The 24,671-nt window shown below is 41.8% G+C and overlaps 1 protein-coding gene across 2 annotated transcripts in view; it reads left to right on the top strand.

The window, feature by feature from the left end:
• The window catches only part of ASAP2 (ArfGAP with SH3 domain, ankyrin repeat and PH domain 2), a 166,377-nt gene that overhangs the window by 73,827 nt on the left and 67,879 nt on the right, over positions 1 to 24,671 (top strand). For both annotated transcript variants that reach the window (XM_077812548.1, XM_077812547.1), the window contains exons 6-9: positions 4,332 to 4,461; positions 12,062 to 12,147; positions 15,773 to 15,848; positions 16,370 to 16,456. In XM_077812548.1, the coding sequence (XP_077668674.1) occupies positions 4,332 to 4,461; positions 12,062 to 12,147; positions 15,773 to 15,848; positions 16,370 to 16,456 (379 nt within the window). The remainder of the gene's footprint in view (positions 1 to 4,331; positions 4,462 to 12,061; positions 12,148 to 15,772; positions 15,849 to 16,369; positions 16,457 to 24,671) is intronic.

The following is a 24,671-nucleotide window of genomic DNA, read 5'->3' as shown; positions in this document are numbered from 1 at the left end:
GTTTCCAAAATTGTACAGTGGTCACATTTAAAACATTTCTTCCATTTTGAGCGAGATTCTCTGTTCCTAAAATGGGAAATACCACTGCATAGATCTTTGAATATTGTGGAGGAAGAAGGGGAAAGATTTGGACATGACCACTTATATGTGCAGGACAAGAGAGGGACAGGCTGAAGATGACTTCTAGATTGTGGGTTTGGATAGTGGTGGTGTCAATAGTGATAGACAATACAAGGAGAGGAAGAAACGTTTTGAACTTTTAATTAGAGATCAAGTCATACAAGAGGATATGTTGGAGAGTCAGACTGAAATGTGAGACTGGATTGATGGGAACCTGTCAGTGATGGAAAGGTATAACATGAGTTTTATAAAAGGAAATAGCCTTTAAATACAAGTGATGGTGTATCTTCAACTCCATTACAAAAATAATCTACCTTTTAAAATGTGGTCTTTAGAGGTTAGAATTGATGTCCATTTTTGTTGCAATAGCTTATCTCCTCTAGTTTTTCATAAATTCATATCCACGTCAGTGTCAGAATGAAGGAACAATTCACTCCTTTGAAATAGTGATTTTTTTATGTAAAAGCCTTTAAGTAGTGACCTGCTGCTTCTCATATTTGAGTTCTAAAAGGCAAAATAAGCTTTTCAAGAGTATTAGGAGTCCTGGTTATCTAATTATGTAACTTTGAGTCTGAAGCTAGGAAAACAAATGCAAAAATAGTGACATACTGTGAAAACTGGATAAGACATATCTACATAGCTACTTTTTCATTATAGGCCTTCATCTTGCTCTTTCACACAGAGTGGTTCTTTTCTTGTTTGCTACACAGATCTGCTCTCATTTTAGATTAGTCTTACCCCGCTGCTCCCTGAATGGGTTGCAGTGTGTTGATTTTAAACTAAGTGCAAATGTCTGCATGTGCATGTGCAGAGGATGCAAGCAGTGATGAGCTGCCAAAATCTTAACAACCGGTTCCCTTCTCACCCCACGAGGGGGTCATGGCCACCCCCCTCCCCTGTCTCCTGACTTCCCCCGGATCCGGACAGGAGGGTCTCGTGGGCCACCATAGTGGGTGCCCACCCTGCCCCGCCCCAAGAGCCAGAGGGACCTGCTGGGGGGCAAGGTGGGGAGTCCTGGCGGTGCTTACCTGGGGCGGCTCCCAGAAAGCATCTGGCAGGTCCCTCTGGCTCCTGGGGCGGGGTAGCGTAGCTAGGTGGGTAGCAGGGGGAGCGGCTGCACCCCCCATTAATCACATCAAAAGTGGCGCCTTAGGTGCCGACTCCGTGGGTGCTCCGGGGCTGGAGTACCCACGGGGAAAATTTGGTGGGTGCAGAGCACCCACCGGCAGCTCCCCGCCCTGCCCCCGGACCCAGCTCCCCTCCCCTCCGCTCCGCCCCCACCCCTGAAAGCACCACCCTGCTTTGCTTCTCCCCCCACACCACCTCCCACCGGCTTCCCGCGAATCAGCTGTTCGCGTGGGAAGCCTGGGGGGGCTGAGAAGCAAGCGGCGGCTTTGCACTCAGGCCCAGGGAGGCAGAGGTGAGCTGGGGCAGGGAGCAGTTCCCCTGTACGCCCGCACCCTGCCCGGTTACCTGCTGCAGCATGGGCGGCCCTCCTCATGCCCCCCTGCCCCAGCTCACCTCCACTCCGCCTCCTTGGGCCTGAGTGCGAAGCCGCCGCTTGCTTCTCAGCCCTCCCAGGCTTCCCACGCGGACAGATTCGTGGGAAGCCGGGCGGGGGCGGAGAAGCAGAGCGGGGCAGACGTAACTCAGGGGTGAAGGTGAGCTGGAGCAGGGCAGGGAGCTGCACCCACCAAATTTTCCCCGTGGGTGCTCCAGCCCCAGAGCACCCACGGAGTCGGCGCCTAAGGTGCCACTTTTGGCTGGTTGTTAAATTTAGAAGTCCTTTTAGAACCGGTTGTCCCGGGCTTCTAAATGTAACAACCAGTTCCAGCGAACCAGCTCCAGCTCACCACTGGTGCAAGCATGGTAGCTGTGCAAACACCTGCCTCTTTTTGTTGTGGTCAGTTGATTGTGACAGTGTGTGTAAAGTTTGGGTTTTTTGTTTGTGTAATGTTTCCCCTCCTTCCATCTGATTAGCTAGAATGAACTACAAAATATTTTGTTATGGCATTAAACAATTTTTCTGTTGTGTTTTGGGGGTTATTACCCTTGTATTTCTTTCTAAAAGGTAACTGCTTCATTGACTGGATAGTTTCACACAATTGATCTTCTTGGAAAACCTAGGTTCAAGTTTTGTGCTGTGTGAGCAAACCAGATGCCAGTAGTTGTTGATGTAGACCTGATCACATTTCAGTTAATTCAGTTCTCTCATTATTTCCTATGGGCTACTGTTGAAATTGAGAGATTTAAAAACATTTTTTGGGTACTTTCTCTCATGTTTGAAGTTCTGAAACCCACCCATCTAGTTTCCCTGGTTGGCAGGAGCTTGCGTATGCACAGGCTACTCTGCCTACAGTGCCAAAAAAGAAAGGAGAGCTAATTTCACTATTTTCTGTAAATTCTTTGCATCAATCCTTTCCCCTTGGTTTTCATAACTGGTGCCTGGTTAATCCTTTGTGCCTGACATCAGCTTTCTTTGGGTAGATCTATTTGTACCATTGCTGATATTACTCGCTTTTTCTTATTAACATAGGCCATCACCATTCGTGATGCTGATATTTTTAGCACTTAAAATAATGGAGTCTTCATTTTGTTGCAGAGTAGCAGCCATGTTAGTCTGTATCTGCAAAAAGAAAAGGAGGACTTGTGGCACCTTAGAGACTAACAAATTTATTTGAGCACAAGCTCACATGAGCTGTAGCTCACGAAAGCTTATGCTCAAATAAATTTGTTAGTCTCTAAGGTGCCACAAGTCCTCCTTTTCTTTTTTCATTTTGTTGGTTTACTTCCACATCATCTGGTCCTGGTGTTTACTCTGAACATATAAAGGATCATCCACAAAAAGCTTAAAAGCACTGGGCCTAGAGATAAGCTCTGTTACTGCTATGTAGCCATAATGGGACAGGAATGCAGACTTTTCCTTGGCACCCCTCTGATTTCTTCCCCTGATGCCTGTATGGGATCATTCCTATCCATGACCTTGACCTGTGTGCTTTTGTCTCCTTGAAATTTCATGGAGCTTTTCACCTATGCATTTAGCATCAAGGCTCTGTCTGGCTCCAGAAAAGTTCTGGAGTTAGCTTTTGATTCATGTAAACGATTGTGTAGGATGTATATCCCCTGGAGAGGTTAGATGGCCTGGTGGCTTAGGGGAATGGCTCCCCCTTCTGAAGCTAGAAGTCGTGCATTCAAATGTGGTTGCAGTGGGAGGAGTAAAAATTGCTGTGCCGTTATATTTTACAATGGTACCTTCTGACCTTGAAATCTATGAATCTCTGTGAAAGAGGGAGGAGTTTTTCTTAGGATATCCCTTCATTCATGGAAAACGTCATAGGCTGAAAGTCTGCAAATGCTAGCTGGATATGTCCAGGGATACTGAAAAATTGCAAGGAATTTGTTTTATTTGATTTACCAATGAGGGTGTAGTGGGGATTAAATGTTTGTGTTCCAGAACATTTCTCAGTTGCAAGGTTGATGGAAAGATTAATTCTGGTATATCCCCTGGCTGCTTGGGGCTCAGGATGAGACACTTAATCATTCTCTTGAGAGAAGATGCAAGTACAGAGCTTATTGATGACTGGAAATTCTAAACATATGCAAGTAATTTTACACTAAGTTCAGGTTCTCCATTTAGAGTAATCTTAAAACCATGTCATGAGAAAATACTATAATTCTTGCTCCAATATAGTAGAACCCATATTACACATAGGTTTCAGAAAACTGGCAGAAACCTTCAGAGGATCAAGGCACCTGGTTTAGCAGACTTTAAAATTTGCAACACAGCCAGCTGGCCGCGACCCCAGTGCCAGCTGGCTCAGCAGCAGAAGAGATGGCAGCTGTGCTTTGGGCTTTGGGAACCCTACACACAGAAAGGAAGCCATGATGACAGGGGAAGCTTTGAAAATCTAGTGACATAATTAAGCTCTGTTAACCAAGATTAGTCAGTTGGGATTCAGCATTAATTTGAATCACAAATGTGTCTTTTCTCTCAATGAGATAACACTGTATCTTCCTACCACTCTTTTTGAGTTCCTGTGTCAGTCACTCATGGTAGTGCAGTTGGATTAGACTTCTATCACAGCAAGTCATTGGCTGTTTCTTGGTCACCATCAAATTTCAAATGAAATAGAAATTGGAAATAATCTAAAACTTGCAGAACTACAAGGGTCCATGTAGTGTACTTGATTTAGCTTTTCTTTCCCACATAGTACGAAAATAGAGAAAGAGAAAAAGGAGCATGCTAAGCTACATGGAATGATCCGTACAGAAATAAGTGGAGCTGAAATTGCAGAAGAGATGGAGAAAGAAAGACGATTCTTCCAGCTTCAGATGTGTGAGGTAAGATTTAACATAGAATACAATTGTTCCATTAATATTCTTAAAAAGGTTTCAGAGTAACAGCCGTGTTAGTCTGTATTCGCAAAAAGAAAAGGAGTACTTGTGGCATCTTAGAGACTAACCAATTTATTTGAGCATAAGCTTTCGTGAGCTACAGCTCACTTCATCGGACGCATACTGTGGAAAGTGTAGAAGATCTTTTTATACACACAAAGCATGAAAAAATACCTCCCCCCACCCCACTCTCCTGCTGGTAATAGCTTATCTAAAGTGATCACTCTCCTTACAATGTGTATGATAATCAAGGTGGGCCATTTCCAGCACAAATCCAGGGTTTAACAAGAACGTCGGGGGGGGGGGGCGGGGGAGGAAAAAACAAGGGGAAATAGGTTACCTTGCATAATGACTTAGCCACTCCCAGTCTCTATTCAAGCCTAAGTTAATTGTATCCAATTTGCAAATGAATTCCAATTCAACAGTCTCACGCTGGAGTCTGGTTTTGAAGCTTTTTTGTTGTAATATCGCAACTTTAATGTCTGTAATTGCGTGACCAGAGAGATTGAAGTGTTCTCCGACTGGTTTATGAATGTTGTAATTCTTGACATCTGATTTGTGTCCATTTATTCTTTTACGTAGAGACTGTCCAGTTTGACCAATGTACATGGCAGAGGGGCATTGCTGGCACATGATGGCATATATCACATTGGTGGATGTGCAGGTGAACGAGCCTCTGATAGTGTGGCTGATGTTATTAGGCCCTATGATGGTGTCCTCTGAATAGATATGTGGGCACAGTTGGCAACGGGCTTTGTTGCAAAGATAGGTTCCTGGATTAGTGGTTCTGTTGTGTGGTATGTCGTTGCTGGTGAGTCTTCGCTTCAGGTTGGGGGGCTGTCTGTAGGCAAGGACTGGCCTATCTCCCAAGATTTGTGAGAGCGTTGGGTCATCCTTCAGGATAGGTTGTAGATCCTTAATAATGCGTTGGAGAGGTTTTAGTTGGGGGCTGAAGGTGACGGCTAGTGGCCTTCTGTTATTTTCTTTGTTAGGCCTGTCCTGTAGTAGGTGACTTCTTGGAACTCTTCTGGCTCTATCAATCTGTTTCTTCACTTCCGCAGGTGGGTATTGTAGTTGTAAGAATGCTTGATAGAGATCTTGTAGGTGTTTGTCTCTGTCTGAGGGGTTGGAGCAAATGCGGTTGTATCGCAGAGCTTGGCTGTAAACAATGGATCGTGTGGTGTGGTCAGGGTGAAAGCTGGAGGCATGTAGGTAGGAATAGCGGTTAGTAGGTTTCCGGTATGGGGTGGTGTTTATGTGACCATCGTTTATTAGCACTGTAGTGTCCAGGAAGTGGATCTCTTGTGTGGACTGGACCAGGCTGAGGTTGATGGTGGGATGGAAATTGTTGAAATCATGGTGGAATTCCTCAAGGGCTTCTTTTCCATGGGTCCAGATGAGGAAGATATCATCAATATAGCGCAAGTAGAGTAGGGGCGTTAGGGGACGAGAGCTGAGGAAGCGTTGTTCTAAGTCAGCCATAAAAATGTTGGCATACTGTGGGGCCATGCGGGTACCCATAGCAGTGCCGCTGATTTGAAGGTATACACATTGATAGAGCCAGAAGAGTTCCCAGAAGTTACCTACTACAGGACAGGCCTAACAAAGAAAATAACAGAACGCCACTAGCCGTCACCTTCAGCCCCCAACTAAAACCTCTCCAACGCATTATTAAGGATCTACAACCTATTCTGAAAGATGGCCCAACACTCTCACAAATCTTGGGAGACAGGCCAGTCCTTGCCTACAGACAGCCCCTCAACCTGAAGCGAAGACTCACCAGCAACCACATACCACACAACAGAATCACTAACCCAGAAACCTATCCTTGCAACAAAGCCCGTTGCCAACTGTGCCCACATATCTATTCAGGGGACACCATCACAGGGCCTAATAACATCAGCCACGCTATCAGAGGCTCGTTCACCTGCACATCCACCAATGTGATATATGCCATCATGTGCCAGCAATGCCCCTCTGCCATGTACATTGGTCAAACTGGACAGTCTCTACGTAAAAGAATAAATGGACACAAATCAGATGTCAAGAATTACAACATTCATAAACCAGTCGGAGAACACTTCAATCTCTCTGGTCACGCGATTACAGACATTAAAGTTGCGATATTACAACAAAAAAGCTTCAAAACCAGACTCCAGCGTGAGACTGTTGAATTGGAATTCATTTGCAAATTGGATACAATTAACTTAGGCTTGAATAGAGACTGGGAGTGGCTAAGTCATTATGCAAGGTAACCTATTTCCCCTTGTTTTTTCTTCCCCCGCCCCTCCGACGTTCTTGTTAAACCCTGGATTTGTGCTGGAAATGGCCCACCTTGATTATCATACACATTGTAAGGAGAGTGATCACTTTAGATAAGCTATTACCAGCAGGAGAGTGGGGTGGGGGGAGGTATTTTTTCATGCTTTGTGTGTATAAAAAGATCTTCTACACTTTCCACAGTATGCATCCGATGAAGTGAGCTGTAGCTCACGAAAGCTTATGCTCAAATAAATTGGTTAGTCTCTAAGATGCCACAAGTACTCCTATTCTTAAAAAGGGAATTTGAGAAAAGATAGTTTCTGTGTTATGACAACTGTTGCATTCAAAGGAAACTTGAAGTTTATTATTGGACTCAGGATATTAAACCTTTTTAGTTTCATGTTACAGGGAGCCAGACTTTTTAAGACCTGCTTAGAAAACTGAGCCTCTTCTATTGAGACACTCTAGATCGGGGTGGCCAAAACCGACCCTCCGATCTGCATATGACAATCTTCAGAAGTTTGAGAGCCTGGGCGCACCAGCCATGGCTCGAGGCTTCTGCCCCACGCGAGGCATCTGCCGGGGCTTGCCGCTTCAGCCGCGGCTTGGGGCTTCAGCACTACTCCTACTGAAGCCATAAGCCCAGCAGGTGTGCCTCGTGGGTCTGAAGTTCTGAGACTCCCTTCCTCACTAGTCAGAAGTCCCTATCTCACCAACCTGCTGTAAGGCAGAGGTCCTGAGCTCCCCCTCCCCCAGTCTGGTAGGTGGAGGAGGGGACATGGGGGACTCTGCGAGCCACACTTTAACTGTAAAAGAACTGCATGCGGCTTGTGAGCCACAGTTTGGCCACCGATGCTCGAGATTCTAGTGTTGGTTGGAGCTAATTGATTTCACATGCTGGGGTAACTCAGTAGCCACTGCACTGAATTGCTAACGTAAGGTTTTGATACCTGAGCCTGTGGTGATTCATTAGAAAAGCCCTGTATTCCTACACAAAGTCTAAGGGCTTGTGGCAAATTTCTGCATAGTAAAGCAGCTTTTTGCGCTCAAACTGCAGACATGTATGCATGGCCAAGCCACTTTGGGCACAGAAACTCCTCTGTTGCCGCGCTGCAAAAAAGCCACCTTGACGTAAGGCTATTTGTGCAGAAGCGCCAGGGCTCTGTTGCCAGTGTAGACACTTGATTACTTTCTGTGCTGTAATTGGCCTCTGGAGCTGTCCCATAATGCCTCAAGTGATCACTCAGCTCATTGTTTGGAACTTGGCTGCCCTGGAGATGTGCGCACCTCCCCTTTCAAAGCACCGTTTCTGACAGCCATTGCGTGCTTTGCTGATCTGCTCCGGGAAAACAAAGGAAACCATTATTGTGGAATGCTCTTGCCGCTGAACACCGAGGCAGAGGGGGTGTGTGTGTGTGAGTGCTGTGCGGAGAGCCCAGGGAGGGAGGTGGGGGCTGATTTCGGGGTTTCTCCCTCCCCCTGCCTCAGAACTGGTTGCTTCCTGCTGCTGTCTGAACTTAAAAGATGGCATGCTGACATACTCTCTGTGCCCCAAAACACACATTCTCTCCCCCTCCATATACACACACACCCTGTCACACACACTCTCCCTTCTATCCACCACTTCAGTTGCAAAGCAGCTGGCAAAGTAGTTAGGATGTCCATGGAACAATGGGATTGGGAAACCTGCATCATGTGATGCTGTGCCCGTCCCATGAGGCATTGCAAACCCTTCCCAAAGCAGCCTGCAGCCAGTTGCACAGTGGTATAGCTACCACAATGCACTGCTGTCTTTGCCCTTGCAAGAGGTGCTAATGTGGATGCGATCCAGCGTCACAAGGCTGCTTGTGTTGACATGCAACAGCAGTTTAATTCCAGCATTTTAATAAAAGTGATATAACTTGTGGCTCAAAAACTTTCCAGTGTAGACATATCCTCAGACTGAGTTTTTCATAGCTGGCAAAGGGATTTGGACCTCCATTCATTTAAAAAGGGAAATGGGTGTCCAAATCCTCTGGACAATTTTGAAAATCCCACTTGAAAAATTTGCTACTTTCCTCAGGCTCTCACCAGTTCTGTGTAGGAGAGGCTCAAATACTGTGAAGATGAGCACAGCATAAGAACCTGCTGTATAGGATAATGTTCCTGGTGTTGCTACAACAAGGAAAAATTTACGAAAAAACGATAGTGTAGATGAGGTCAAGCTTGGGGCTTTTGAGCTTTGTTGAATCTCTTCACATCAAAAAAGCTGAACATATTTTGTATGAAGCTGGTTGGATGCTTTCATTCGTTCAGTGCTTCATTTGAACGAGCACAATAAAATGAACCACTGAAGGCTGTGCTTGAGTATTCAGTTATGCAGAAAGGATTAAATATATTCCATAACCATATCCTGTAGACAATAATGTTCCATGGTTCATGATCTTGAATAGTTAAGGAAGAAGAAATAAATTAAATAAACCTATACCACTTTGAAGCTTTCATTTTGCAAGATAAAACATATTCTCCAATTTTGGTATTTCAGTTGAATTTTAGTGATACTTCAAAAATTCCTACAGAATTTCTGCAGCCCTTATTGTAGCTTGTTTTCTTCGCTGTGCAATAAAATCCTTATTTTTTTTCTGAAGTGAAGTACTGCATTTTGTGTGTGTGCATCTCTTGCTTCTCTTGAGTTCCTTTCTTCCCAGTCTGTGGTGTTTTCTTAAAAAAAAAAAAAAAAAAAAAAAAAAAAGAGAAGAGAAGAAGCAGCTCAGCTGTTAGAAGAAGTGCTCTGTGTGGTTGTAAAACGTTCAGCATTGCCAGTTCTCACAAATTTATTATGGGTGACCTAATTTGACCCCTACTTTACAGAAGCTCATGATGATTTGAAAAGCTGCAGCTGCCACATGATTTTGGAGAAGCAAAATGAAAGAGATATCCCCTTCCCCTTCCTAAAATTTCTTACGGCTTACAGGAAGGTGCATTAAATTGCAAGCCCAGAGACCATGAGTTTTTGGTCCTAGCTCGTCCACTGAATGCAGTTGATATTTCTGTGCCCTTCTTAACCCTTATTTTGAGTCAAGGTTTCATAACTTGTGGGAATAACTATCATTTGCCAGTTTCTCAGAGAAGATAACTAAGAGCTTGCAAAAGGTCACTTCAGTCAGAGCTAGGAATAGAACGTAGCATTCTGCTATAATAGAGTTTTGTCATCCCCTCTGCCACACACTTTCAGAAGGAACATGTCAGTTTAGGTGTTTGTGTTTAACCGTGTAGATCTGTGTTATACTGTGTCTGCTAGATTACACATAAAGATTTATGACTACTACTGATACGTTTACGAATGGGGTTGCCTGTGGTCGGAGAGGATTGGGTTCAGTGACTCAGGCGGTCCCTACTAGTCCTATGTTCCTACTATTTTCATGTTAAGAGATCTAGGATCTTGACTTCAGTGGGGCCAGGATTTCACTTGTGATTCTTTAGCTCAAGAGGTAGCTCATGTTTTAACATCCAAAGATCCTGTGTTTCACCCCCACAGATGACCCAAACAGGGTTATTTTTATATTTGGCTATGCTGTCTGTAACCACTAGACCACAATCTGCTCCCAGAGCCAGGAATAGAAACCAAGAATTCTGATGGTGACCAGTGTTTTTCTGTTCTCTCTCAAACACTTGTGTACCCACTGTCAAAGTATATGTTGTGCTTCCCTGGAGGAGCTGATCTATATAAAGGAAAACAGTGTGCTTTCCCCTACTAGTTAATTCTGTAGCTGAGGTGGATTTAAAGGCTATGGGGTCAAACCATGCTGATAACGTGGGGGTTGAGGAAAAATACATATATATTAATTTTAACATAAGGATCCTGGAATAATCACTAGAATGATTTTATGTTACAAAACATACTAGCACAACATCTAAATTCACTTTTGAATATTCATTTTACTGTTGCATTTTTATTTGTATTTGGTTAATGAGAATTGTCCAGTTAAGAATAGGTACTACAGACTTAGTGTGTTTGAAACTAAGCAAAGTGTGGGAGATTTTGCCTGTGTGTCCAGAGAGTGGAAGACCCTGCCTTCAGAAAGTTAGAATTTGATTAGTTAAATGTATCTTTCCAATAAGCATGCCCTGGGGTATTGTTAATGTGATAGAACCTTTCACCTGTAGGTCACCAGTTTAAATCCTTCCCTACTTAGCAGAGATTAAAAGTTATTTTCATTTAATGGATGTTTGGTGGCCCCTCCATGAGGTGACTTTAGGGCAGTGGTTCTCAAACTTTTGTACCAGTGATCCCTTTCACATAGCAAGCCTCTGAGTGTGACCCTCCCCCCCACAATAAATTTAATTTTTTTTTTTATATATTTAACACCATTATAAATGCTGGTGGCAAAGCAGGGTTTGAGGTGGAGGCTGACAGGTCACGACCCCCCATGTAATAACCTTGGGACCCCCTGAGGGGTCCTGAACCCCTGTTTGAGAACCCCTGCTTTAGGGAGTCATAGTTTCAGCTCCCACATCAGACTCACCACCATCCTTTGCACTAAACTGTAAGCTCTTCAGGGCAGGGGACATCTCTTATTATGTGTTTGTATACTGCCCAGCACAATGGGCCCTGATTTTGGTTGAGTCTCTAGTAAGTGCTCCTCCCACAGGCTCCAACATCACCATGCTCACTATAACTTTGTGAGAGTTGGCAATGCTGAAATTGTCACACACACACACACATACTCTTTCTCTCTCTCTCTCTGCAGCTGGACAGGGGAATGCAAAAATCAGAAGACGGACCAAACACCGCGTTCCCCCTTGCCCCCGATTTCATGAGTTGTGATTGGGGTTGGCAATACTGAAAATCCCTTCTGGCATTCGAACATGTTTATTGCCAGATACATCTGTCTTGGGCTTGCACCATGGCTGGCTTGACTGTGAATGCGAATCTAGATGCCACTGTTTGGTTACAAGATGATTTCCTGAAGGCACTCTAGGCCTCCCTCATGCTTCTTGTGATCCTCTTTTAGTAGGCCTCAGGAGTTAAAGGGCAAGGATTTGAGTTAACCACAGACATGTATCCTAACTGGATATCAAGACTTGGCATTGATACCAGTTGTTTGAGGTTTGGTTGATGCCCTGAGGTGTCTCTTCCACATGGTCAAAGTTTTTTCAACTTTTCGAAATCTGCTGTGGTTGTTAAAGCTTGTTGAAATATAATTGAAAATAATATTAAAATTACCATTCCTATAAATCACAAAATATGAAAAAGTAATTGATATTTCATTATTTTTACTTCTGTTAACTACTGTTTTAACAGTACCTTCTGAAAGTCAATGAAATCAAGATTAAAAAAGGAGTTGACTTGCTTCAGAATCTGATCAAGTATTTTCATGCACAGTGCAAGTAAGTTCTATGTTTCTTTGTTTCAAAAGATTCTATAGTTACAATATTTTGCATTTTCATGGAAACTGGTAGCGGCAATAATGTTTCCAAAAATATTTTTCTGTCTTTAAAATAGATCTAAGACTCAGCTGAACACATTTCACTGCAGGCTTTTGACATACTGATTTGCTCTAATAGATCAGTTGCTCGTTTGTTGCTATATTACTTAATATGAAATGAGGTGTTAGATTGAGCTAATACTGTGGCATGTTGTCATCTGCACCACGTAATCACCACACGATCATTTGTCGTGTTTAGTAATCTGTCCAGGGAAGGTTTCACAGTAGCAGCCGTGTTAGTCTATATTCACAAAAAGAAAAGGAGTACTTGTGGCACCTTAGAGACTAACAAATTTATTTGAGCATAAGCTTTCGTGAGCTACAGCTCACTTCATCAGATGCATTCCTTAGCACCATAGTGTCCAGGAAGTGGATCTCTTGTGTGGACTGGTCCAGGCTGAGGTTGATGGTGGGATGGAAATTGTTGAAATCATGGTGGAATTCCTCAAGGGCTTCTTTTCCATGGGTCCAGATGATGAAGATGTCATCAATGTAGCGCAAGCAGAGTAGGGTAATTAGGGGACGAGAGCTGAGGAAGCGTTGTTCTAAGTCAGCCATAAAAATGTTGGCATACTGTGGGGCCATGCGGGTACCCATAGCAGTGCCGCTGATTTGAAGGTATACATTGTCTCCAAATGTGAAATAGTTATGGGTTAGGACAAAGTCACAAAGTTCAGCCACCAGGTTTGCCGTGATATTATCGGGGATACTGTTCCTGACGGCTTGTAGTCCATCTTTGTGTGGAATGTTGGTGTAGAGGGCTTCTACATCCATAGTGGCCAGGATGGTGTTTTCAAGAAGATCACCGATGGATTGTAGTTTCCTCAGGAAGTCAGTGGTGACTCGAAGATAGCTGGGAGTGCTGGTAGCGTAGGGCCTGAGGAGGGAGTCTACATAGCCAGACAATCCTGCTGTCAGGGTGCCAATGCCTGAGATGATGGGGCGTCCAGGATTTCCAGGTTTATGGATCTTGGGTAGCAGACAGAATACCCCAGGTCGGGGTTCCAGGGGTGTGTCTGTGTGGATTTGTTCTTGTGCTTTTTCAGGGAGTTTTTTGAGCAAGTGGTGTAGTTTCTTTTGGTAACCCTCTGTGGGATTAGAGGGTAATGGCTTGTAGAAAGTGGTGTTGGAGAGCTGCCGAGCAGCCTCTTGTTCATATTCCGACCTATTCATGATGATGACAGCACCTCCTTTGTCAGCCTTTTTAATTATGATGTCAGAGTTGTTTCTGAGGCTGTGGATGGCATTGTGTTCTGCACAGCTGAGGTTATGGGGCAAGTGATGCTGCTTTTCCACAATTTCAGCCCGTGCACGTCGGTGGAAGCACTCTATGTAGAAGTCCAGTCTGTTGTTTCGACCTTCAGGAGGAGTCCACCTAGAATCCTTCTTTTTGTAGTCTTAGTAGGAAGGTCTCTGTGGGTTAGTATGTTGTTTAGAGGTGTGTTGGAAATATTCCTTGAGTCGGAGACGTCGAAAATAGGATTCTAGGTCACCACAGAACTGTATCATGTTCGTGGGGGTGGAGGGGCAGAAGGAGAGGCCCCGAGATAGGACAGATTCTTCTGCTGGGCTAAGAGTATAGTTGGATAGATTAACAATATTGCTGGGTGGATTAAGGGAACCGGTGTTGTGGCCCCTTGTGGCATGTAGTAGTTTAGATAGTTTAGTGTCCTTTTTCTTTTGTAGAGAAGCAAAGTGTGTGTTGTAAATGGCTTGTCTAGTTTTTGTAAAGTCCAGCCACGAGGAAGTTTGTGTGGAAGGTTGGTTTTTTATGAGAGTATCCAGTTTTGAGAGCTCATTCTTAATCTTTCCCTGTTTGCTGTGGAGGATGTTGATCAGGTGGTTCCGCAGTTTCTTTGAGAGCTGTGGCACAAGCTGTCAGCATAGTCTGTGTGGTATGTAGATTGTAATGGATTTTTTACCTTCAGTCCTTTCGGTATGATGTCCATCTGTTTGCATTTGGAAAGGAAGAAGATGTCTGTCTGTATCTGTACGAGTTTTTTCATGAAGTTGATAGATTTCCACTCCATATGGCTAAATTCAGTGCCTTGCATAATGACAGGTTTCAGAGTAGCAGCTGTGTTATTCTGTATTCGCAAAAAGAAAAGGAGTACTTGTGGCACCTTAGAGACTAACAAATTTATTTGAGCATAAGCTCACATCCAATGAAGTGAGCTGTAGCTCACGAAAGCTTATGCTCAAATAAATTTGTTAGTCTCTAAGGTGCCACAAGTACTCCTTTTCTTTTTGTCCATGGAACGGAGCGAGACAGATTGGCCTGCTGGCTTTGAAATCTTTCTGAGTGTATTTATCAATGAGCAAAGTCAGTTCTGTTCTCTCTAAAAATACATTGGGTAAGCAATAGCATAAAAGTGTGTTTAGAGAATAGCTTTACTTTATTTCTAGCTGAATGGAGAACTTCAATAATGAGAAACGCAGAAGCCCTCATTAGACAGCAAGATACTGGGACTTGTTTTACTCTATTTGTTTTGACAGATTGATAATATAGCAATAAACTCATTATTCTGAAGTGTGAATGACATTATCAACCTGTTTAGATCCATAAACATCCATCTTAAAAGAATACCATCAGGTTGTATAAAAGTAAATTTTCTTTGCTCTACTACTAGTAATACTCAAAAAATCACTTTCATTGTTGATAATCTTTATCATTCATCTATTTTATGCATTTCATTGAGCTTGGGCAATGAAAATAATTATTTTCCCATGTGGTTCACAATGCTGCTATATTTGTGTTGCAAACACTGCAGAGTAATATTTAACGTAAACAAACTGTGTGTGTTTGCTGTATTTTTTAATCATGAAAATGTTGAAAATGTTAAGAATGTTTTTATTTAATTTAAAAAGTACTGGAATAGATAGGATAAGGGAACACGATCATAGTAATTTGAATTATCTACGCACCTGCATATTCAGGCCAAACATAGTTATCAAATGCTTGGCCATAAGTGATTGCGCGGGTCCCTTTGAGAAGCTGAGGAATCTTCCTTTTTATGGAAAGCTCCCATTAGATCCTGAGACATTGGACTTTAAAAGTCATGATGTTTTTATATGCAGAAGAACCATCAGTGTTCTAAAACTGGGGTGTGTGGGCGGTGGGGTGCCGGGGAAGAGACTGCATATTTTTAGTGAGAAAAAGGAAAACTTTTTGAGCAGGTTGATTTTAAATTGATGTCAGGTTTTTTATTAAGCTGTTCAGAGAGCTGGAATGTTAGAATGAGTTTGCAAGAAGATGGATTAGTGGGGCAGATAGGTGAATTGGTTGAAAGTGCATGAAATTAATGTATCTTGTGGCCTTGCAATTTGTTGCATTTTCATAATTTGTTGCATGGCTATCACCTCTGTGTATATGGAGTCTGTGTGTATATACATTTACCAGCTTCTACTGTGTCTCTTTCTTCAGTAAAGCGTTTTTAACAGAAAAGAATAAAATAGCTTGAGCATTTGAAATTAATTCCAACAATACTATTTCCTTTCTGAAAAAAAAATAATTTTTTTTTTTTAAGTTTCTTCCAGGATGGACTGAAAGCAGTTGAAAGTCTGAAGCCTTCAATTGAAACACTTTCAACTGATCTTCACACAGTAAGTAGCAGTCTGCTATATTGCATCTTCAAATTTTGTGTTTATTAAAGAAATCTAATCTTTTTGATTCAGACTTATTGAGTAGAGCTTTGAGTAGATTATAAAACTATTGTTGTTGTTTGTATTGCTGTAGTGTGTAGAAGTGCTAGTCACGGACCAGGACCATATTGTGGTAGGTACAGTACGAACATAGAACAAAAAGACAGTCTCTGTCACAAAGAAGTTACAGTCTAAGTACAAGACAAAAGTAGATGTAGACAGACACACAGGGGAGTACAAGTAAACAATGAGACAGTGTGAGACAGCATGGTAGGCAGTGGTTTCAGCACACCAGCAGCCAAATTGTTGTCAAGTTTTTTGTAGGCATATGGGTAAAGGAACTTATCATTTCTCTTTTGTATTTTGTTGATCATTTGTCAGGAAATCTGAACCAGTTAAGTAACAAGCTGTAAAGAACTGTGTTAATATAAATAGTAACACATTAACTTTTAACCTCTGTCGTGTCTGCATCTGTATTCTAGATTAAACAAGCACAGGATGAGGAAAGGAAACAACTAATACAGCTTAGAGATATTTTAAAATCAGCACTACAGGTTGAGCAGAAAGAGGTGAGCATATAAGGTGATTTAACTTTGAAATACCCATTGTAAATACAATTCTAATTTAATGTTAATATTTGAAGTACAAACAATTATTTATACCAGCAATATAAATCTATTCTTTGTCTTTGGTTAAGTTATTATCTTTGTCTTGATGCTGATGTTAAGTGCTTCTGACATCTTTTTTTAAAGGAAGGAATCCTTGCAGACTTTTAGTGAGAGTTTTTGCAAAAGGACTTCCCTTCTTGTCTCTTTTTAGTATTGTAAAATGCTTGAGTAGTTTGGGCAGTGCCGTGAACTGTAGATGAGTAGTTCTTTCTCAAACTGGGAACGAAAGTACTTTGATATCAATAAGACCCAGGCAGTAAAGAGCTTATCTGGTAAATGTAGTCTCAAATACCAGTAAGATTATTTTTAACTAACATAAATCCAACCCCCCAAATGCCTCATCTACAACAGTAACAATGGAGCTGGAAGTTCTGCTGCACTACCTCACCTCTCAAAGATGTCAGTATGTTGAGTCACTTAAACTGTTCAATCAATTAAATTATTCATATGATTAGTACAAATTCAGTCCTCTGAGTTTCAACCAGGATTTCTCAGTTAGGCTCTAAACATATTGAGGGAGCTTCAGCCTGCAACCTATGGTTTGGACCCATGCCTCTGATTATAATCTATCCTGGAATATTGGGTTTACCACTAGGATGACCAGATGTCCCGATTTTATAGGGACAGTTCCGATATTTGGGGCTTTTTCTTATGTAGGCTCCTATTACCCCCCCACCCTCTGTCCTCATTTTTCACACTTGCTATCTGGTCAGCCTGTTTACCACTGGCTGAGATCATCATTGCTTTCTCTTGTTTAGGCAAAGTGGCCTTTTCTTCTTTCAAATAGTTGTTGGATCTGTCACAGTTCAGGGCAACTGCACCTGTGTCCCCTCTCCATGGTCCACCAAAGGCACCCACTGTAGGCTCCTGGCTCCTCAGCCATCACCTCTCATGGGCAGAGACCTGGGTCTCTCCCCCTCCTGACCAAGGTTTTTCCAGGCTGCACACCTCCCTCCCTGCACTGTGATATTCCCTGCAAGCCAGACTGCCTAAGCAGGCCAGTGTCTGTACTTTGGTATGCCAGGCGTAATTGCCCCCAATTATAAGTTACCATGCAGCTCTTTCTAAGCAAGCACATTCATTCTTTAAGTGAAAACATTACAGAGAAAATTAAAAACAATAAAGGAACCTACACATATGCTAAAAAGCTGAGCAAAGATCACCCCAGTTCCAGGCTCTGGAAGGTGTTGTCCCTGAAGAATTGGGGCTCCCTTGGCTGGACAGTCTTGTACATTTGCTGGATCAGAAAGGAGGCCCTAAATCCATTTAAACTCCACCTATTTATCCCAGAGTTCTTTCTTTTGTCTGTTGGTCTCTGGAGGATTCAGTCTGAACTAGTGTATGCAAGCGCACCTAGGAGAGTGCATACAACCTGGCTGATTTGCCTTAATCAGCACCTACTGTTTTTAGTTCCTGAAGGAGCTGTAGCAGCCCTTCCCCATGGAATACAACACGATCATACATAAACCATTCATTTAAAACAATGGACCCCAAGGATACTTAAACTTAATTCAATAATGTCTCCCAAGGATATGCAGAAAATTACCCTATCTGTCACAGGGTCCATAAATAAAATGACAAGTATAGCACTTTTGCCTGTCTCAGCTTCTCTTTTGGGGAGAGATTATTGAGGAGGTTGTTGTGAAATAACTAGTATCTTCCTTGACCTCTTTCAATCTGGCTTTACATTTGGGCTTAGTACAGATGCTGTGCTGCTTCTGGTTCTAGTCATGGCTGAATGACTATTAATTAATCATTGGAACAGTTTGCCAAAGACTGTAGTAGATGTTCCATCACTGGCAATTTTTAAAATCAAGATTGGACATTTTCCGAAAAGATATGCTCTAGTTAAAACAGGAATTGATTTGGGGAAGTTGTATGGCCTGTGTTATGCAGGAAGTCGGACTAGATGATCAAAATGGTCCCTTTTGGCCTTAGAATCTATGAGTCATGCTTATAAACCATTCAGCAGTCTTGGATACTGTTGTCTGTGAGATACTACTGATATGCAAGAGTAGATGGTGTTGTTTGTATTGCTCAGCTCCTTGGAGAGCTCGAAGAAAGAAGTTTTGGGCAGTTTCTCATTTCTCTAGAGGGCTTTCCTATTTGGGGTTCTACAGTTTTATGCAATCATCTCTCATTTAAAGTGTATCTGAGGCTGCCATTGGTGAAAAAGGTAAGACACTTTATGACACTGTAGTGTCTCATAGATGTAAGCTTCTTTTTCATTGGACACAGATGGGCTGGGTAACTCTACTTTCCACCCTTGGCCAAGGTAGAACTCTCTTGGCTAAGAGTTCACTGAAGCTCAGTCCAAACAAGAAAGATATTTATTAACTCTTTGAAGGGGCTATGTCTGCCTTTTGTTCTGAGGTCCTTCTGGATCCTTGCACTATGGCCGGGCTCCAACGTGGCTGTAGTAGTTGAATGCTTTTTTTCAACATCTGTCTGAAAGGCCTTCCTCATGAGTCAAGCATAGCCATTTTTACTTCCAAATCCACCACTATGTGTGCTATGCATTGTGCTGTTCTTTAAGACCACTTTGAAAACCTCAGCTAATGCGTAATGTACCTGCTTCCTTTACTATGTGGTGTCTGTTCTATTTGCGTGGTGCCCATTATACCTGTGTTCCATAGACAGGTTTGTTTCCAGGTGCAATTTCAGATGTCGACCTGACTATATAAAATTCTACATGGTTTGGGTCCCTATACTAGCCTGATATTTGTGACCTACTGGAAGAGTCTTGCTAACAGTCCTCAGATTTAAGTTCTGGGGAGCTGAGGGCAAGTAGTCCATTAGTGGAGACAGAGTACCTGGGCTCTGGAATTTGCTTCTCCTCTTGATCAGAGACTTTTGCCCTTTACTACGAATTGAAAAGACTTCAGTTTTAACTCAGACTGTTGCTTGAGGAAGATGGCCTGAGCCAGGTTGAGTTTCAGTGCTATTCGGGAGGTGGTTTCTCTGAGTTTGTGTCTTTTTGTGCTTGTTAGTATTTGTATTAATGTGTCCAGAGCATGTGATGGAGCACATTGTTACAAACTGAAAAAAAGTAATACAAACTTGTATGTGCTTATTAATAATAAGGCAGTGATACCAATACAGATTTTTTGGGACTGTGTTGTTAAGTATTTTGTCAGGTTTAAAAGTACACGTGTAAAAATAGCTTTAAAACAAAATGTTCTGCTAATTTCACAATGCATGATTCTTTTATTTTGCAAATTTGTGTTATGCATAGACATGCCCACTTTCCTGTAGAATATTAAAAGTGATATTATTATTTGAAAAACATTAAGAACTGGAAAACCAGTCCGTTTTGATAATAACTTACTGTACAACAAACTGTTGTTCAGTCTTGTTCATTACAATGTAATTTCTTATCCTGTAACCGATTTTTTTTTCCCTCCTAAAATGCATTTACCTTTTGTGACTGAAGTCTAGGAGAGTAAGTGTTTCAGTTTTTTATAAATAGTACGTTGCATGATTTCCATATGGATTTCAAGAAACTGCATTTTTCCTTGAAAAGTATTTGTTTTGTCTGTATGCAAAAGTTGTTTCCCTTTTCCTTGTGTTCTTTGAATTGCACAAAAAGATATTAGGTTTTTAATGGGGAAAGAAAATGTATTAGTGCAAATCAGATTTTAAAACTGACTATTCTTTCTTTTTGTTGGAAATCAAATTCGGTTGCTTGATTTGGCCTACATAAGAGGGGTAGTGGGGTGTGTGTGTGTGTGTGTTTGTTTGTTTTTAACCCATTTCATGAATGAACTAATGGAAATGTTGTATATTGTCCCTATTATGTTTTTACGTACATTCACAGTGAACATCTGTTGTTGTGACTGGATGCATCATTTTCCCTTACATGCAACTTCCCAAAACTTGATCTGCAGCACAACTTCCTTTCAATTAGTCACTGAAAATGAATTCAGCTTGTATGTGCTCACTTTGCTTGGTAGTTTTATTTTTTTTTAAATGTTAAATGTGTTTTCAAATTGTAGAATACGTATAAGTTCAGATATTAACCTTGAGGCACAATGACTTCTTGATTTCTCTTGACCTTGTTGACTCCTCTGCTTCTAAGGGGTTAACAATAAAACTAGCTTACAACAAGACTACAAAACAACTATAGGATTCTAGTGCATGGAAACCAGTAATTCATGTACTAGACTGATATAAAATTAACATGGCATACATTAAATCAGTTAGGCTAACTGATAAGTCTCAAAATGTAGTTGTACATGGGGAATAATCAAGTGGGTGTGTTTCCAATGAGGTCCCAATGGTATCAGTACTTGGCCCTCTCTAATTAAGATCTTTATCAGTGACCTGGAAAGAAACATAAAATCATCACTGATAAATTTTGCCCATGACACAAAAAGTGAGGGAACGGTAAATAATGAAGAGGGCAGATCGATGGTACAGAGCAATTTAGAGTGTTTGGTGAACTGGGTGCAAGCAAACAATATCTAAGAACATACAGTGGAATGTAAGAACAGCCATCCTGGGTCAGACCAAAGGTCCATGTAGCCCAGTATCCTGTCTTCCAGTGGTGGCCAGGTGCTGCAGAGGGAATGAACAGAACTGGTAATCATCAAGTGATCCATCCCCTGTTGCCTATTCCTCACTTCTGGCAAACAGAGGGTAGGGTCACCATTCCTGACCATCCTGGCTAATAGCCATTGATGGACCTATCCTCCATGCATTTATCTAGTGTGTTTTTTGTTTTGTTTTGTTTTGTTTTTTTGAGCCTTGTCTTGGCCTTCACAGCATCCTCTGGGAAAGAGTTCCGCATGTTGTCTGTGCATTGTATGAAGAAATCCTTCCTTTTGTTTGTTTTAAACTTGCTGCCTATTAATTTCATTTGAGAACTTCTCGTTCTTGTGTTATGTGTTTTAATATGGCTAATTGTATATATCTAGGAACAAAGAATGTAGGCCATACTTACAGGATGGGAGACTCTATCCTGGGAAGCAGTGATTCTGAAAAAAATTTGGAGGTCCTTGTGGTTAATCAGCTGAACATGAGCTCCCAGTGTGATGCTGTGGCCAAAACAATTAATGCGATCCTGGGATGTATAAATAGGAATCTTGAGTTGGAGTAGAGAGGTTACTTTACCTTTACATTTGGCACTGGTGTAACCACTGCTAAAATACTCTGTCCAGTTCTGGTGCACACAATTCAAGAAGGATGTTGATAAATAGGAGAGGGTTCAGAGAAGAGCCATGAGAAAGATTAAAGGATTAGAAAACTTGCCTTATAGACTCAAGGAGCTCAATCTATTTAGCATAACATAGAGAGGGTTAAGGGGGTGAATTGATTACAGACCATAAAGTATCTGCAAAGGGAATAAATGTTCAATAATGGGCTCTTCTGTATAGCAGAGAGAGGTTTAGTATGATCCAGTGGCCACAAGAATAGACAAATTCAGATGGGAAATAAGGTGTAAATTCTTAATGGTAAGAGTAACCATTGGAACAATTTACTAAGGGTTGTGGTGGATTCTCCATCATTGACAATTTTAAAATCAAGATTGGGTGGTTTTCTAAAAGTTATGTTCTAGGAATTATTGTGGGGGAAGTTCTCTCTGTGTTATAGAGGAGGTCAGACTAGATGGTCACAATGGTCCCTTCTGGCCTTGGAATCTATGAATTTATTACTATATATTCATTCACTTTTAAAAGGTTTGGTTTGAAGGTAACTGTAATACCGTATTTATTGAGTTCAGTAAGCTAAAGACCCCTCTCTAGTTCTCCTGGAATCTGGCCTATCTAGGCCAGTGCTAGGTAGGATAAATTGTTAATCTTCATTGATTATGGTAGCCATGCCATATGAAAATTCAGAGGGGCTGGCTGTAAGAGGTTCCTGCAGGCAGGGAAGCTTGAGGGATTCCTTGGAGAATATAGGGAATTATAGAAAAGAGGGTGTGGACTCTCAAAGGCTCCAGTGGGAGTGATGCTAGGAAACATGGAAAACATAGGGCTTTTGGAAAGCTCTGGGGGAGAGAAGAGCAGACCTTTGTGTTGTAGTCAGAAGTGAATGGAAGAGTCTAAATTGATTGACATATTTGATTCACAGGCAATGTGTATATATTGACAAAACTGGCTGAAACCCCACTGTCAATCACTGCTGTAGAAGGGTCAGTTTGCTTGAGATAACAATGACCTTTCTTGGGTTTTTTTGGTGCATGGAGATGGATTGATAATATAAATGCAGTTAATCATCTCTTTCATATTAACACAGCATTGCTTTGTGCTTTTAAAAATAATCCCTTCTCAGGTCTCTTGAAATATAGATATAAGTTAAAAATAAAACTCTGCACTCACGATGCATAGCAGGCTAGTTGTAATTTGTGTTCTCCACAGATTATTTTCTGGTGGTATTGCATTCAGACAGCAGAGGTGCTAGTAGACTTCTTAAATTGAAGATGGGATTATCCTAGCATGTTTCTCTCGTTGGCACAGAACAGTCCTACAGGACAGTGTTTTTACTGTTCCACTTACAAATAAAATGCCTGTCACTTGTTTGCTATGCTGTTCAGCTTGGTTTAGAAGAAAGTCTTTGTAACACTATAAATTACTTCCTGTAAAGTGTGGTTATGGTCAGAGAAGTGATTCACTGTAAATGTGTGGTAATAAAATGACTCACTTATTTCTGCACATATCTGCTCTTCAGAGCTGAAGGGGACAAGGTACAATTTCAGAGTCGTGAATGTTTTAAAAGGTCCTGATCTTTTTTGTGATAAAGGCCATATCTTTAAAAAAGACCATATCCCCTTTTTAGATATGGCTTGTATCCTCTAGTGAACTCCCTGTTCCTCCCAGTGGTGGTCTACATTATGCCCTTCTGATGAGGTCACTGGGTCAGGTCCTGTAGTGCCATCTGTGATCAGTATCCCTGTACATCTGAATATGCAAAGCAGAGCTAAAAGAGTAGATCCTGTTGGGCTTCTGCATATGGAGAAAGCATTGTGAAACTGGCCAGAAAGATGCTAATTATATTGGTGATTTGTCATATGGAATCTAGTCCAGTAGGAACTAGACTGAGACCATGAACTTAGTTTCACAGGCCTCTGAACAACCATCAGATGGTAACAATTTTGGGCACTATGACTTGGACCACATTTTAACCTATTCTAACAAGCTCTGTGTCCCATCCCCTAGTCCTACTTTCCTAATGTTTTTAAAATAGTCTGTTAGTACTAATGCACATGTAGAAATATACATGATCTAAAGTGGCTTCTTCAGCTGAGGAAAGCAGTAAAGTTGTGTCATTGGGTTCCCAATTTGGCAAAACATAAAACTGGGTGTAAACAGATGAAAGGAATAGACAGTACTCCACAAAAAGAAGCAGCAAAATACTAAGTATGTGGAAACCCCAGTTACCTGTTGGTCTTGGAGGTCATCTGAAACCTTTTGATAATTGGGGGAAGGGGAGGTTGGACAACTGGGAGCTTTAGCTTCTGGGAGAGCTAAACCTCTTCAATGATGAAAATAAACTCCTTCAGAAAGAAAAGGAGTACTTGTGACACCTTAGAGACTAACAAATTTATTTGAGCATAAGCTTTTGTGAGCTACAGCTCACTTCATCAGATGCATTCAGTGGAAAATACAGTGAGGAGATTTATATACGCAGAGAGAGAGAGAGAACATGAAACAATGGGTGTTAGCGTACACACTGTAATGAGAGTGATCACTTAAGGTGAGCTATTACCAGCAGGAGAGCGGGGGTGGGGAACCTTTTATAGTGATAATCAAGGTGGGCCATTTCCAGCAGTTGACAAGAACGTCTGAGGAACAGTGGGGCGTGGAATAAACATGGGGAAATAGTTTTACTTTGTGTGATGACCCATCCACTCCTTCTGCCCCTACACCCCCACGAACATGATACAGTTCTGTAGTGACCTAGAATCCTATTTTCGACATCTCCGACTCAAGGAATATTTCCAACACACCTCTGAACAACATATGAACCCACAGAGACCTTTCTGCCAAGACTACAAAAAGAAGGATTCTGGGTGGACTCCTCCTGAAGGTTGAAACAACAGACTGGACTTCTACATAGAGTGCTTCCACCGACGTGCACGGGCTGAAATTGTGGAAAAGCAGCATCACTTGCCCCA

Source organism: Eretmochelys imbricata, chromosome 3 (assembly GCF_965152235.1).
Source record: "Eretmochelys imbricata isolate rEreImb1 chromosome 3, rEreImb1.hap1, whole genome shotgun sequence".
Taxonomy (NCBI): Eukaryota; Metazoa; Chordata; order Testudines; family Cheloniidae; genus Eretmochelys; species Eretmochelys imbricata.
This window is presented reverse-complemented; position numbering and strand designations above follow the sequence as displayed.